The sequence below is a fragment of the Solea senegalensis genome, linkage group LG4, assembly GCF_019176455.1.
Source record: "Solea senegalensis isolate Sse05_10M linkage group LG4, IFAPA_SoseM_1, whole genome shotgun sequence".
In the NCBI taxonomy this organism is placed as follows: Eukaryota; Metazoa; Chordata; class Actinopteri; order Pleuronectiformes; family Soleidae; genus Solea; species Solea senegalensis.
This window is the reverse complement of record NC_058024.1, coordinates 13,486,123-13,502,492: the sequence shown is the minus strand read 5'-3', so window position 1 is coordinate 13,502,492 and position 16,370 is coordinate 13,486,123. Positions and strand designations below refer to the sequence as shown.

The window sequence follows — 16,370 nt, the reverse complement described above, 5'->3', positions numbered from 1 at the left end:
ACAACCGCAGCATTGTGTGAGAATGAGCTCTGTCTCTTCGTTCCAAGCTGAGCCAGCATTGTGTTATTGAACTTCTGTGGATGACAGACATTCCCTCCCTCTCTCTTTCATTTTTTTGTATTTTTTAATCTGATTGAGCCACAATAGTTTTAAGAGTTCATATTTGAGAGGCGAAGGTTCAGACTGGGGATTATCTCCTCCACAGCTGCCACTGCAGACTACCTCCTCCCCCTTTTCTTTCGCTTTCAAATACTCACACTAAAATATTAGAGATGACACTTCCACCCACAGACCCATGTGTGACATTAAACATGTGTATGTGACACAAGTGCCATATCCACTATTAGTAATTCATGTCTCTAAAACCAGCAGTATCTTTATCTTCTGCTTCAAAATCATTAGAAATCTTCCAAAGCGCTGTTGCTGTGACACTAGTGTTGATAAAGCAGTTGTGGGGAAATGTATGAAACATAATAGGATTTCACTTATTTTATCCTGTCATCAAATAAAAGTAAGCTTACATCCTATAATCATGTTGAAGGATTTTTTGTTATTTAGAGGAACAGAAATTATGACCAGAAAAGTACAGAGGCTGTTTCCAATTGATACTGATGGGTCAGTAAGGAGCTTCTGTAGGGATCATGAAATAATCCCAGATTTAGTATTTTTGTTTATGTACCCCATTAAAACTGTGAAAAAAACAACTTATTATAACTCAATATAAACAAATATCCTCAACCATTGCCAAATTAGTTCAAATGATGCTGATTAAGGCCCCGTTCACACAAGGACACTTGTGGGTAAAAACAACTAAATATTTGATCGGAAGTGCCTTTCGTGTAGACGGTGATGGAGTTTTTGGGGCTTAAAAACGCAAAAATCTGAAACCACCCTCCAGAGTGGAAAACTTGAATACGCTCCACTGTCGCGTCTCCGTCTACACACTGCCAAGATGCAAAACTCTGCTCAGATCTGCTCATGTCACATACAAATGTGTGGCGTGAAAACCCAGTCCACGCCTTGTTGCGACCGTCATCATGTAAACGTAGCCCAAGCCAAAAAGTGCCACACAACTTTGTTTCTCAGTCAAACTGAAAACAAAAGTACAAGATGTGATTTCAACTGCTCAAGAGATCCAGCCATTCATCAGTTTGACAGGATAAATGCTTCTTGCCTGACAGTATTGCTTGACAGAACCCAATGAAGGATACAGCATGTACATGAAGATGAATAATAACACCACCAAAAGGTTATACACTGCAGCTTTAACACCAAAGAACAACAAAAATGAAGGACTGTCAGTAGGGAGATTAGATTAAAATCCTTACTTTATTTTTGGTCATCTAAAAATGATTATCACAACAAAATAGTTTGCATGTTCAGGGTGTTGATAGCAATAAACAAACTTAAAAAGTAAATTACTGCAAAAAGAAGTTATATGGCCGCCTTACAAAACACAAGATGGCGGAAGAACATGAGCTGAAGTGAGATTGACAGTGGGGGAAGAGAAAACAAGATGCTACATAAACCTTGTGTATGCACAGTCCACATGGGATTGTACTAAATCAGGGACAGGGATTACTGTGTGTATGAGTTAATCTCAGCATGCAGCCAGCAGGTCAGCCAGATATAAAGAAAGACAAGCCTAAAGCTTCAACAGAACCTCGGGCCAAGTTTGATAGCTCTGCCAGCTTTAGTAAACCTGACAAAACCACATGTGCTTATTTGCTCACGGGGTGGCAAACTGTGGCAACATAACCCTACTCGGTTATCTTATGACACCACAGAAAATGATTATTACAAGAGTGTATCAGGAAAATGAAAAATTCTAATGTAGCCACTGTTAAGAATAGCGGTGGCTTGTGGTGCAAAGTTGAGAGGAAATTGTTTTAAAACATTTTAAAATATAACCTACAGAGGCACTCCAGATCTGACGTCTAAGAATTAACCTCATTTCTTACAGTAACTAAATAGAACAAATGTGTTTGTTTTACACAAAAACAAACATGATTGTAGCTCCACAGAATCAGAAAGATCAGATAAGAAAGTGCTTCTTCGTAACTCAATAATGTAGCGCATTAGTCATAAAACCTAAAAATTAGTGTGCAGATACTGGGGAAGGGCCAAAGGAGGTGGACCAGGCCCAAAGAGTAAAGTTAAAAAACACATATATATATTGCACTATTACACGACCACATCTATGTGTGTGTGCATGTGTATTAGTACAGACTGTGAAGCTGCCCTGCAGGAATGGAATTTGAGGCATGGTATTTTGACATACTGGCAGCAGGGTTGACCCCAACAGAGGCTGCAGATCTCCCACACAAGACAAACTCAATTCAGCCAACAGTACTGTTTGTAGGACAGTGTGCAGAGACTGTGGGATTAACATTAATACCAAAATGTGGGTTATTTAGGTTGTGGACATAAAACAAATACAAATCAAGAAGCCATTCTTCTGTTTGACGTTGGTAATGACGACCTTTGGGTTAAGATTTGTCTAAGCAAGTTGATTTGGCTAAATCCATCTATAAATAAACCTCATCTGACAACAAATGCCTCTTCAGTAATTTAATGCTGCCCCATAGATGTTATTAAAAATGTACACACCCTTTAAAAGGGAAATTGTTCCACATGCCCCTGCTCAAGACTGATGACATGGACAGAGACAGCTTTAACATCACAGCAGGCTGTAGTTGAGGGGGAAGGGGGCTGCATGGACCCAGAAAAATCCTGCTTTTTTTACTCAGCCTAACAGGGTAGAGTCAGAACAACCACAAAAGCTGTCAAAATGAGTTTGACCCCATTTGCTCCCAGCGTGAAGGCTGCACGCTCAGCTCAGGACAGGACAGGCCCTAGCCAGGGAGGCACTGAGTGCCACATTAATGCAGAAAACTGATAGGATTAGACAGGATTTTATGAAACAAGAGCTTTTAACACTCTTTTAATTAATATGATGCTCTTACCACATGGGGAGCTTCCCTTATAAAAAGGACATAGAACTACAATTGTAGCTTCATATGTATATTATTTCACTGAACCAGGAAACACAATGTTGGACACCTAGCTGTCTCCTGGCTCCTCTCAACATCAGTTTGACTCTGGGAGGGGGGGGTCCCCTCTTACAGTGTGCTGTTAATGATCACATATTAAATGCTCCGTGCTGTTCGTGTTGGCAATAGCCTCTAATGGCCTAGGCTTTATAAAATAACAAAAACTGGTGTGCAATAAAAAGATGCAACAGCTTTGCAGGTTGTGTGTATTTAGGAACAACTCTTAAGGCGATTTAGCATCTGATGCCAGTGCAAGCTTTTGGTCGTGACGTGAACTAACCACTGCTGGCAAGCTACAAAATACAAAGTCAGCATAAACCAAAAGTTGAGGATTTATCATGTCACGGAATAAAGATCACCATGGCCATATCAAACCAGTAATTATAATATATTAAACATGAGCCAATTCAGTCATTGACATATTTTAGGCTTTTTCACTCTGCTGTGCAGAGTGGGAACTAAAGTTGAGTAGAGAAGGGAAAAAACCCACAAGACAGAGAGAGAGAGAATTAACTTTTGGTTTAAATACAGCTGTCAGTGTCTTTATGGCACATCATGAGGGAGTGATGGTGGAGATGAGAAGGAGTGAGGCCTGATTACAGCTCTCTGACTCGACACCCTGTTACAGAGAATTAGACCAGTGAGAAAAAGAAGCAGATGGAGCAAGAAAAGACTTCAAAACAAGAAGCAACACAAGATGGATCAAGATACAAATGGCAAAAGCAAGAGAAAGCATCAGAAGATGTGCGAGTGAGAAAGAAAAAAACAAAAGAGAACCACCCTTCTTGTGATCAGCCTAGGAAAACCCCTCCAGGGCAAATAACATTAAATGAGGCCATCTCTTTTTCAGAGCAGCCAAACTATCTATGTTTTATATCCATGCCGAGTTCACTATCCTCCATCTGCGGTAGCTGGCTAGCTAAATGCCTGTTTGTCAAACACCATTAATCTACTGAAAGGGAAAGCCGTCTTTTCCTTCCCACACTGCACAGCTTTTTTCTTTTGTTCTCATCAGAGACAGAATAAATACTGTGATAAAAATGTAATCTCGTAATGGTAAAGACACATAGGCATGACACAGAATGATGACATCAATAGGAAGTATATGTCATGAAGTCAGATCAAAGACTAGATTTCTGCTTTAGATTGCTGATTAAATATCCCATACAACTTGCCTACAGTGAATTTTGAGTGTGGTGCCTCTGTCCTTTGGTATATACAGTCTAATCCGTGAACAAGAAGTTGAGAGTCAAGGCTGAAGTAAAGCACATGGGAGCAACTCAAAACTGCTCTTAAAATGGGTAATCTGTAACTCACACTACTGTTGCCACTCTGTGCCCACTCTGGTAAATCAAGGAGTAGTCAACAAGAAAAACATGGTTGATATTATTTAAATAGTCACTTTATAATGAACAATTAATCCTTTTCAAAAAAAAATTATTTTTTACTAGAATATAGGAGCAGTCAAGGTCTTACTGTTGTAGTGGGGTAATGCTCCATTATTTATTTATCTGAAATCTACAGCACAGTGACAACTGAAATGAAGATCCGCTGAAAAATATCACTGCAAATCAAATCACAATCCATCAGAAAGATCGCAATAAGAGGTTTTCCCCAATTCATCCGGCCCTACTGTTTAGTGCACTATATTCTTACTTTGTTTTTAAGCCAAGAACTATATGTAGCACATATGCCATCAGATATTTCAAGTAAGGACCTAAACATGTAGTGATGACGATCTTAAAACTAATTTTATGAAAACATTTTTTTCAAGAGACCAAAACATCCATTTCTGATCATGATGATTGAAATATAGGCTTTGAACTCGTTTTCATGTCAACTACTTGTCACTACAAGCTGCTCTTTGCATAAAATCTACAGGCTGTCCCTAAGCAGTCATCGACTGTGTTCTGGCAACGTATGAGCAAAGAACAGAAATAGAGTGAGAGAAGAGTATCAATTCAAGACCGCTGGTTTCCACATAGGCTTCCACACAGAGTGCTGCCATATTAAATCTTGAACAGCTGGGCAGTTATTAGGTCAGAGTAGGTAGTTGCTGAGACAAATCATCATCAGTTGGCTTGACCTGCTGCCATATGTTGACACAGGAATAGTTTCTTCAAATCCACAAACCAAATATGCGAATGAAGAGAAGGGAGAAAGGCACAAAAGGTTATTGCAAACAAACGTCACTCCATTACTGAGCTATGGCAATATTTGCAGTTCCATATTCTATTGAAGCAGCTAACAGCAGCATACAGGTAATAGCAGGAAGAGGTAACTATAGCCTCTTTGACACCGAAATTAAAAGGTATACTGAGGATTCATGGTTGTTCTGGCCTGTGGTGTATTTATTTTGTTTTGTTTGACACGATTTACATTCATATTCCTTTTTTAATCCACTCCACACTAGTACCTCCCTTTAGCCCTTTATCCAAACATCCAACTCTTTCACATGGAACCAAGATCACAAGTTTAAGATCACAGTTTCAATTACATCAAGAATAACAGAGACAATTGGGAGTTTGTACAATTTTCTTATTCAAGCTCCCTCTTCAGAGACTGCGCAGTTAATTAACAAATAGACTGCTTCTATGCAAATGTTAACTGGAAATACACAATCTCTTGGACTCCAGTGAGATCCTACAAGGCCTTTGGCAGAGTAAGTGGGGTGAGTTTCAACTTTATCAAAAAACTGCCTAATGGGCAACCTAGCAGCAATTTACTGACCCACAGCTTCAGTAAACAGAGTGGTTGCTTCATCCAGCCAAGGAATCTACAGAAAACCACTGCTGACTTGAGTGTGAGTAAAGAAAGTGTTGGGAAAGGAAATAAACCAAAAAAGCTGGATTTGGATCTGGGTTTGCAGATCAGACTCTAATAAAGCTTGTGATTTTTAGTAAAGATTTTAGACATTCAGACTGAAAAAGGCAACACTGAGACATCTCTTTCTCTCTTAAGTGGTCAAGTGGATAGAAAGGGGAAATCAATACCCAAATGCAATAATAGGCGAAGAGGGAACCATTAATCAGGGGTGGGGTGGTAGACCTACAACAAAAGTGTTGAAGTAAGGTACTAAAAGCTTTTCCCTTTTGTAAAACACAACCCTTGGTCAGGTAAAACAAGACGTCTATCACAAGCTGATGTCCTTGATGAAGGGAAATGCTAAATGCTTGTCAGAAAGCATCAAGTGTGTGCTTCTCTGTGTAGATTCATTGCTGTAGTGTGGTAGATGCACACATGCTGGAGTTTGCTGTGGAGACACAGGAAGTTGCAGGGGGTAGGAAGACATGTCAAACAGGATGTGAGAGCAGCTAGGCTGTAGCATTAATGTGAGTGAGGTTAAATAGATACAAGGACAAAACTAATGCTAGTTCAGACATAACAACTTCACAACTGATGCAAATCCCTTGCTCATTCTGGGCTGCATAATGTTTGGGGCAGCATGTTCATTTGTAACATTTCCTATGACATAAAAGTGGGATTTTTCTTCCTCACGGGATGAATTGTAACTTTATATAAAAATATAATTTAAATGCCCTTTACATAAAGCACGGGTTCTTAATTTTTTTTTATCTAAGAAGTTCTTTCCAGTTCCTCTTACAGCAGCTTACATTTTCTGTTTTGAGTGTTGACATGAGTACAATAACTAAGACTTTGAATCTATAGATTGAATCAGTGTGCAGAAGAGGCAAGTTGGAAAGGTGGATGCTACATTATGCTACATGGTTTTTGGACTTAAATAAGATTGTACTAATCTACTGGATCATACTTTGGGCTCGCAAAACACAATCATGTGACAAGACTGAAACTGCCAAAGATAAAAATATAGACGCATCTTTGAAAACAGATGATTTGATTATAACACTGGTCAAACAACTATGCGGTCTGTAACAGACAACTTGGATATAGCTGGTTGAGTTTAAAACCTTACACTGGCTCTTGTGACAAAGTCATCTGTGTGTGAGACAGCTGTGGATGTGATGAAAGATTATTGATTAATAGTTTATTGATTTTTACACCGTCATTGTGATCTATTCAAATGCTGGAATCATACGTCATCATCTCCACTACAAAGTACAGTATGTTGAGGGCTGACGTTAAAAAGGAGCAGTAGTTAACTTTAAGAAACCAAAGCATCACCTTCCCCTTTTTTGTCTATGCATGGTAGGAAATCACACAGTGAAACTAGTACGCAAATTAGTCATGGGCCCACATAATCTTACTGGAAAATATTTTACAAATTAAGTGACATTTCTATATTAGTATTTATGGCATAAAACAAAAAAATCTATATTTAGAGTGAGATAAGAGAGAAGTTGAAACTGTTAAACAGCATACAACTGTTTGTAAAGATACAACAGGAAAGTCGCTGCAGCTCTGTGTGCTCCTAAACGATAAGGAGTGAAAGCAAATGTGTTAACATGACCGAAGAAAAGTTTAAACTTAATTATAACAGATATGTACTCCATTAAATATTATCAACATGCTCAGAATCTGTCATATGAAGGAAAACCTGATGAGGGCCTAGAGCCTGTGTTGTATGTGTGCTGCTCATGAACTAATACACCATATACCAACTAAAACTTTGGTGTATGAGTCAAGGCTGACTGACTTTTAAAGGGGAGTCTGGTCTGCATGAGTCACAGAGACAAAGTGCTTGATAGCTGCCTACAGGTGTGGAATTTGATTACTAACATGACACAATATGGGCACCTTTAATTGGACTGGTGCCTGGTGGTCACACATTAAAGTAGAAATTTAAAGAAATAAATATGTTCTGTGATATCAGCAATGATCTTCAATTTTTTAAGGATGTCAACATTTTGAGGGATGGGAAATGCTGGATGACAATTTACCTAATTTTATGGATAAAACAACTAATCAGTTCAAAAATCAGAGATTTATTTATCATCAAAATAATTATGAATTGAAGCCCCTATCCTCAACACACAATTATCTTCCAATCTATCCGTTTATGAAGAAAATTCTCATACAGGTTTATTATAATGATTAAATAGATTGACACAACAACATCATGGCCCCAAAACAACCTTTTTTATCCCCTGTGGCAGACCATTAGATAAAGGCTTACATAAAAAGGCCTTTTCTGAAAGCAGAAGCTCTGTTGCACTTAGCCAAAGCTGGTGGTGTCTAATATTTGGCCTTCACCAACACACAGTGAATTACTGAGTCATTCCAACTCTTACTGTACTGCAGATATTGATCATAACTCCTACATAGTGCACATAGCAACAATTAGTTCACACTGCTTTCTTTTCATCTGCATCTACCAAATGCAAATATAGACAAGGACTAACATCCTTGCAACTGATCACTGCTTATCATCATTCATATATTATAAGTGTAATGTTGAATGAAAAAGTGGAAATCCAAAAAACTGATCATCCTACATGCCAACATGAGGGCTGGTGATAGCAACATGGCCACGCTCTCTTAAGTAAAGGATGCTACAAAGAAGCAAAGACCTAAAAAAGTCGTGCTCTCTCGTGAGAGGGACCCTTTGTCATGAGAGCAGAGCTGTTTAGTATTAGCAGACAGATAGCAGTGTTGGCAAAGGAGCCACAAGGAACACACACCACCTCATGAAAGTCTTCTTTTAGCTGTACATTTATAAATGTTTCCATATTGCATATTGTGCAGGACTGTGTAAATAAGCATGTATGATGTATATGAATTGAAACAGTGCCGTTATTCATGGCTTGCGACAGAGACATATGCTATGTTATTGTTATGTTCTGGGGATCTGTTATGTAACCAAATGTCCAACTGCTCTAAAAAAAAGCTAAGTGCAAAGAGCAAAGTAAGATAAAGTGCAAGGGAGAACAAACTGATGTGGCAATTTCTTTAGTAGCCCAATTATTTATTTGAAGCAGCCACAAACGTTTAGGTGAACCACTCACAATTTGGCAGTATATACATGCTGACAATTCATTATGTGATTTAAGTTCTTTGGAAACCAGGACATCTTTATAACAATAATCACGAAAATGACCAGAGTCTCTTTTTGCAACAAATATACCTTTTTCTTGGTGTTACTGTGGCAATACATTTGGCACCAAGTGAAGTAAAACAAAGTGAAAAAACTATACTGTAGCCTAATTGACCAATACATTTTTTTATTATGGTGGTTCCACCCATGTAGTCTTGTGTTTTAGTGACAGGGGCTTGTTCCATCCTGTTTCTCAAATATTACCTAGGGGGAACATTCAGGCTAATGTACAACTGTTGCAAAGAGGAACAAAAGAGGAAGACATGATAAAAATGATGAAAGAAATGTGGGGGGTGGTTTCTGACAAACATTGTGTCTCTTCAGTCTAAAAAAGGTATCTGTTCCTATGTGCAAAGCAGCCTACAAATGAGGGCTTTCTTTTCCTGTTCCTATTCAGTCCTGCTATTAACATGCAATCTCAGGTGATTCAATCACAATTGGACAGCTTGAAGTACGGATGTGAACAGTCCATGCACAGTTCATCAAACACACCACTTTTATGTCCGCCTTCTCTACGCTTTGTTAGTAATATGCTGCCTTTAAGCTTGTTTGTATTAGTCAGTATGTGGTCTAGCTTGTGGCTAATTGTCAGCATGTTTAACCTTCCTATCATCCGAAATATTCAATTACCTACTGCCGGGATCAGTATACACAAATTCAGGCTGGATTTAAGTGATTTGGTTGTGGCTGACACATTTCCAGTGTCTGACCCGATTATGAATGTCGGAAACATTGAACAGATGCGTAACGCAACTTAACTGAAGAACTGAAAGGTAAATGCTACATTATGTGACATTGTTTTCGGACATAGAAAAACACCAAAATAAGATTGTGCTAATCTACTGGATCATATTTTGTGCTTGCAAAACACCATCATGTGACAAGACTGACACTGCCGAAGATAAAAAGTATAGACACATCTTTGAAAACAGCTGATTTGATTATAAAACTGGTAACAAGTATGTGGTCTGTAACAGACGACTTGGATATAGCTGTTTGATTTTAAAACCTTACACTGGCTCTTGTGACAAAGTCATCTCTGTGTGAGAATCAGGAGACAACTGTGGGTGTGATGAAAGATTAATGGTTTATGATTTTTACACTGTCATCCTGATCGATTCAAATGCTGGAATCATAGGTCATAAGAAGATGATTGTCGGAGATCTCCTACGACGTGCTCCTAGACATTGACTAATAGGATAACAGAGTGCTCTGATGTGGTGTAACATACAGACATAAACATGGTGAAGAGGGATGCTGCTGCTGCTGTAAGGTGGAATAGTGACACCAAAGAAGGTTTTACTGAGCATTGGCAACAGTATTCCTGCCTCTATGACGTCTCTTCAAGGGACTACAACAACAAAATTAAAAAACAAAAGTGTTGGCCAGAAATAGCGGAGATACTTGAACAACCTGGTGAGCATCTTGCTTGACTTGACCATCGGGAAAGACATGCAACCGATCTGTAGTCAGACCAGTTTAAAACAACATTTGGACTTTACAAGTCGGAATTCTATGTATTTGCATATATTACAGTTGACAAATGTTGATGCAAGGGATGCCCCGACTGGCAATTTTGGCTCCTGATCCCAATCAAATAGGATCTGATAATTGTATTTGCCCAAATAACAAATGCTCACTGTCAATAAAATAAATAATATTTCTGACTGACATTTAGATATAATACAATCATAATAATACATATCTGAAATGTATATGTATATACACATATATATATATACATATATACACATACATATAGACAAATATATATATACACACATATATGCATACACATATATATACACACACACACACATACATATATACATATATATAGAGATAGATATAGATATATACTATATATATATATATACATATATATATATATATATATATATATATATGTAGACATACATATATATACACATACATGTCACAAAACTACTGATAATGCAAGATTAGTGTGGCAAAGTAATGAGAATGAATAATGTTTTATTTAACACCTTCCTTGTAGCCAGACATACTGTAGGTCTGGGCAACGGAGCTAAAATTGAAAAGCATTATCCAAAGAAGGAGACAAATCAGGAACTGAGAGCAGCAAAGTGCTAGAATTAATGAGAAATAAGAAGTGCAACTTAACCTTCTGAAATGTAGAACACCCAATATGTGCCACAAAATCTTGTTCAGAGATGTCTAAATTACCAAGGCACATCTAATGATGTCAATTAAGGGGGGAAAAGGATTCTGCGGTATTTCCCATTAACATCTAGCCTGGAACTCTGCCATCTGGTAAAAAGGTTGAGATTTTCCATCAAGACAGTTGGCCACAAAATAAGGAAAGTACATTACTTAGACCTTTTGTATGCATATTTAATAAGAACTCATATTTAAGTCATCATTTCTCAAGGCCACTTTCTCACACTGCTCATGTAATTTACATTTACAAGAGAAAATAATACAACAATATTTATGGTGGGTGTTTATTTAAAAGTGAACACCGATCCATTAATAGTCGTAACGGCTGTGCTATTATGTGGTTATTGTCTTGTTGTACAATACAATTGGCATTTATTATCTATAATGAGGATGATAATATTCTAAAATTGATAAGTGACTGTATTTAATTAATATTAAATACAAAATGTGTACTGTGCATTAGCAAAGGGGTGATTTGCTTTAGTATCAAGACATATTAACATAAAAAAGCATTACACACCGTGATTATATTAAGACGTTTTGAGTATTATAAGTACACCAAGATTGTATACCCAGCCTTTCATAACTAGAACTCTAAAAAGACGGATTATGTAGATTGCATTTAAAACCGACAAGAATCATAATGTAAGAAAATTGTAGAATGTGCTTTCTTACTTCTTAGCCTCTTCAGGATCAAGATAATTACTTAATTTGAAATATTGGGCCTGGTCAAAATAAAATCATCTCAGTATAAAACATAAACCTGATATGACTGATCAATGATCAAATAGTTCTTACTTACTTTAAGGATATCTCCACGCTTGAAACTAAGTTCGTCTTCAGCAGTTGCATTGAAATCATATTTGGCAATGGCCTCCATGGTGGTTGTGGCTTGGTAGAAAACTGCTGGTTGCAGCTGTGTTTCAGGAACTGAATAAAAAATAAAATGTTATCCTGGCTTCTGTGGTCAAATGCTTCTCTCCGAGTCTCTCCTCCCGTCTGTGACCCGTTTCTTTAGGGCTTAGACCTCACATAAAGGTCAAAGTGTGTCACCTGCAAACAAGAAACAATGATCAGTTTTCCATAAAATGTTTCAAAAACTTTTCACCCAATTTTTAAACATTCAGTCAAAGAAAATGTGCAGTTATGGATGTTACTGGCTATACTTCATCAATAAATGGTGGGCAGAACAAATGTTAATGTTCAGGTCACCACGGAAGCAGGCTATAAAGATGTATCTTGATAAAGAGAGCCAAACAAGACTGCCAAGACAACAACAACAAATACAGCCTTGCAAAATTTGCTTCTTGAAAATTAGTTAAGGAGTCCACACACAACCCCTCTCCTTAATCATGTCTGCCATTTTTCCACTGCCGTTAAATGTGGAAGCTACAATGTCACGTGAATTCTACATATAATCCTTTATTCACTGAATCCACTTCCAACCATATTTCTAGATATTTAACAAATACCTTTTTTTCCTTTCTGGTTTACTTACTTACTTACACACAAATTGACACAACACAGGCTGCTGGAAATGCACCTGATGTTATACTACTGTAACTAAAACACTTTGTTAATTTACATTTACACAATAATATACGGTTTATTAAACTTTTATTTTTAGACATAAGAAAAATACTAATGTCATCTTCAATGGTAAAACCATAATTAAAGTATGTTCTTGTCACTGCTTCTCTGAAAAGTATTATTTTGAGAATAAGACAGCTTTGACAACAATCAGTGACAACTCCCACAGACATTGTTGACAACCACCTTGTCCAACCAGAGGTAAATAGTAGAGCTGACAGTGATACACTGGCTCAGTGGATAAAGCTGGGTTATCCCATTAAATTGTTTGCAAACATGCCACTGTAGAGCTTTAATTGGTTCACACTAATACAACTGCCGAACAGTAGATCCATTAATTCTGACAGTCATCCAGATGACAGCACGAGTGTCAAACACAGACTTTATGCAGATGCAAACGTTGTCCTTAAATCATTTCAAGTGCTATGAAGGATACTCGATTAATAAAAACACAGTTTATAAACCAAGACTGTAGCCATTGTTTGTGGGTTTTAAAACGATCTACAGGCACGAGTACCAGCGTCCCTGTAAACACGCGAAATAAGGCACTGACAGAAATAGTAAAGATAATGTAATGAAAGGGGAAGCTTAACTCTGACAGGGAGTAGACCAACAATAATCGCCTGTACACCACCTTATCGTGACTCAAAATAATGTTACATTTGAACATTTTGGTACATACGGTTTTCATTATCAAACATCGTTTCATTTCAACAAATTTCAGTTGAAGAGAATCGACCCCGTTCCAACAAACTGTTCGCAAGAGCTAGCATACCGGCTAACGGTCGGTAACAATAACTGCGATGCAGTCTGACTATCAAACTTTATCAACCTCATTTATCACAACGGAAACCGTGGCATTAGAATAACACTACAACAACGCTGCCACTTTCAAATAAACACAAGGCGTTTCTCGGCGCCTCAGGCCTACTGGTTGGCTTTACGTTGGTAAATGTGAAAAGGAAGAAAAGCCCTTTTTTTTCACAGCGCAGGCTGTTGTTGCTAGCTCAGTACTACAGTTAGCCCCGCTAACGTTACTCAACTTGACTAGCCTGCGTCGTCAAATGAAACAGGGAACAACTTTTATGTCAAGAGAAAGCAATGGGGGCACTCACCACTCTGGATATTCCGTTTCGATGTCGCCACCGTAACTAACGAAAGCCCTATCGTGTGACTATCCACTCCCTGTTTCCTCTGGAGAGGCAACAATCACTGTGTGTCTGCTGTCGCTTACAGCCCGTTCACGGAGCCTGAATGTAGCTGCTAGCATAAGGCTTATTTCCGCTTCCTTCCACAGAACTGCTGCTGCTGCTGTGACTGCAGCTCCTCCCTCTGTCAAAGCCTCCCCCTCTCACCACTGTACTGTCTATCACTCTATCAAAACCACAGACAGGGCCGACCCAAGCCTTTATGCCCCCCCCCCATGTAACACTATAAATCACATTAATTACAGTTGTCTTATTTACACCAAACCAGTGTGACTCTTGTTTTCTTTTAACCTTAGAGGTCCATAACATCAAAAAAATGGTCTAGTACAAATTTGCACTTTCGTCTTGAGAGTGAAGCACTGTGTATTGATACTGAATGTTAAGTTCAACAGTTTAATGATGTGGGTTTTTTTAAATTCAGAACAGACATGCATTAAATTAGCAATAGTCAACTCCAAAACAAAACCAAATAACTTAAGCTTAACACTATTTAGATGTCTGTCTAAATCTAAAATTATTTAATATGTTTCAATGTTCTTTTATTTTCCACACGCTATTGGGGGCCTCAAGCAGCTGTTTATGCCGCTTTTCCATTACATGGTCCCACCTCGCCTTGGTGCAGCTCAACTCATACAGTTTGGTTGGTTTTCCCATCACAATATAGTACCTCCTCAATGTGGGCAGGGTCATCACAGCACAGCGACATGAAACTGATGTGACCTCGTTTTACAAGGGACACACGCAAACTAGTGATTAGTGACTTGTAAAGCAGTTGTTTTTTGATGTACTTAATCATTAGAATCAGTTAATTAAAAAGATTAGTTCAGTACTTCCTGCATGACTGGAGTACAGACTCGGTCTGACACAGTCACTGGACTGAAATACAGCAGCAGAGGTTGTGAAGTTTTCAGGATATTTAAGTATTTTTAATTGGTTTGAATCTTGTGTTGGCTGTCTCATGCTCATGGCTCTTCCAGTGACGGCACTCACACATAGTAATGGCTCAGCTCACTTGGAACCTCGCCAAATCTACAGTAGATTTAGTCGACTAAAATCTAATGGGTTTGTTTGTATTATTTAAATGTTTCTCTATCATCCTATCTATTAATATGTTATTATTAAGGTTGGAATTTACAACACAAATATAACTGTTTTGATATGAAACGTTTTTATTTGTCTTAATCAAATAATTGATTAATCTTCTTAATTACAAGTTTGTTTCAATTTGAAGACAGTGAAACATTACACTTTAATTTCTTTATTCAATATCCATAAATATCAGCATTGGTGGTTTGTTTCGGTTTGAACTGACTGTCTGAAACACACCTGACATTATTTTCAGACCAACCAAAACAAATTGTTTACTTACAATGATATTTAGTTTATTAAACATTTTTCTTGATAAAATATCCCAAAAATACTGATGGTCATCTCAGATGGTGGTTTAGGCCTACAATATGTTCTGGATGCTGCTTCTCTGAAAAGTATTATTTTGAGAACAAGAGGGCTTTGACAACAATCAGTGACTACACCCACACTTTGTTGACAACCACCTTGTCCAACCAGAGGTAAGTAGTAGAGCTGACAGTGATACACTAGCTCAGTGGATAATGCTGGGTTATCCCATTCAGTTGTTTGCAAACATGCTACTGTACAGCTTTGATGGGTACACACTAATACAACTGTCGAACAGTAAATCCATTAATTCTGACAGTCATCCAGATGCAAAAGACGATGTCCTCAAATAATTTCAAACGCTATCAAGGACAGTCGATCAAGACTATAGCCATTGTTTGCGGGTTTAAAAACAACCTACAGGCACGAGCACCAGCGTCACTGTAAACAAACGAAATAAGGCGCATCGCTGACATAAATAGTAAAGATACTGTAATGAAAAGGGGAAGCTTAACTCTGATAGGGAGTAGACCAACAATAATCCCATGTACATGACTCAAAATGACGTTACATTTGAACATTAGTTTACATACGATTTTCATTATCAAACATCGTTTCATTTAAAACAAATTTCACGCGATTTGAAGAGAATCGACACGTTCCATCAAGCTGTTCGCAGGAGCTAGCATACCGGCTAACGGTCGGGTAACAATAACTGCGATGCAGTATGACTATCAAACGTAACTGACCTCATTTATCACAAAGGAAAACGTGATATTAACATAACACAACACACACACTACCACGTTCAAATAAACACAAGGCGTTTCTCGGCGCCTGAGGCCTACTAACTGGCTTTACATGGGTAAATGTGAAAGGGAAGAAAAGCCCTATTTCCACAGCGCAGGCTGT

The 16,370-nt window shown here is 38.0% G+C and overlaps 1 protein-coding gene across 2 annotated transcripts in view; it reads right to left on the bottom strand.

Moving 5' to 3' along the window:
- The window catches only part of LOC122768853 (growth factor receptor-bound protein 2), a 28,326-nt gene that overhangs the window by 11,710 nt on the left and 246 nt on the right, over positions 1 to 16,370 (bottom strand). Inside the window, exons 1-2 of one of the 2 annotated variants that reach the window (XM_044025140.1) lie at positions 13,971 to 14,145; positions 12,068 to 12,318 (exon numbers count right to left, since the gene is read on the bottom strand). In XM_044025140.1, the coding sequence (XP_043881075.1) occupies positions 12,068 to 12,145 (78 nt within the window). In that variant the 5' untranslated portion in view covers positions 12,146 to 12,318; positions 13,971 to 14,145. Of the gene's footprint in view, positions 1 to 12,067; positions 12,319 to 13,970; positions 14,146 to 16,370 lie in introns of those variants that run through there. The other variant, XM_044025141.1, reaches the window with a different exon arrangement.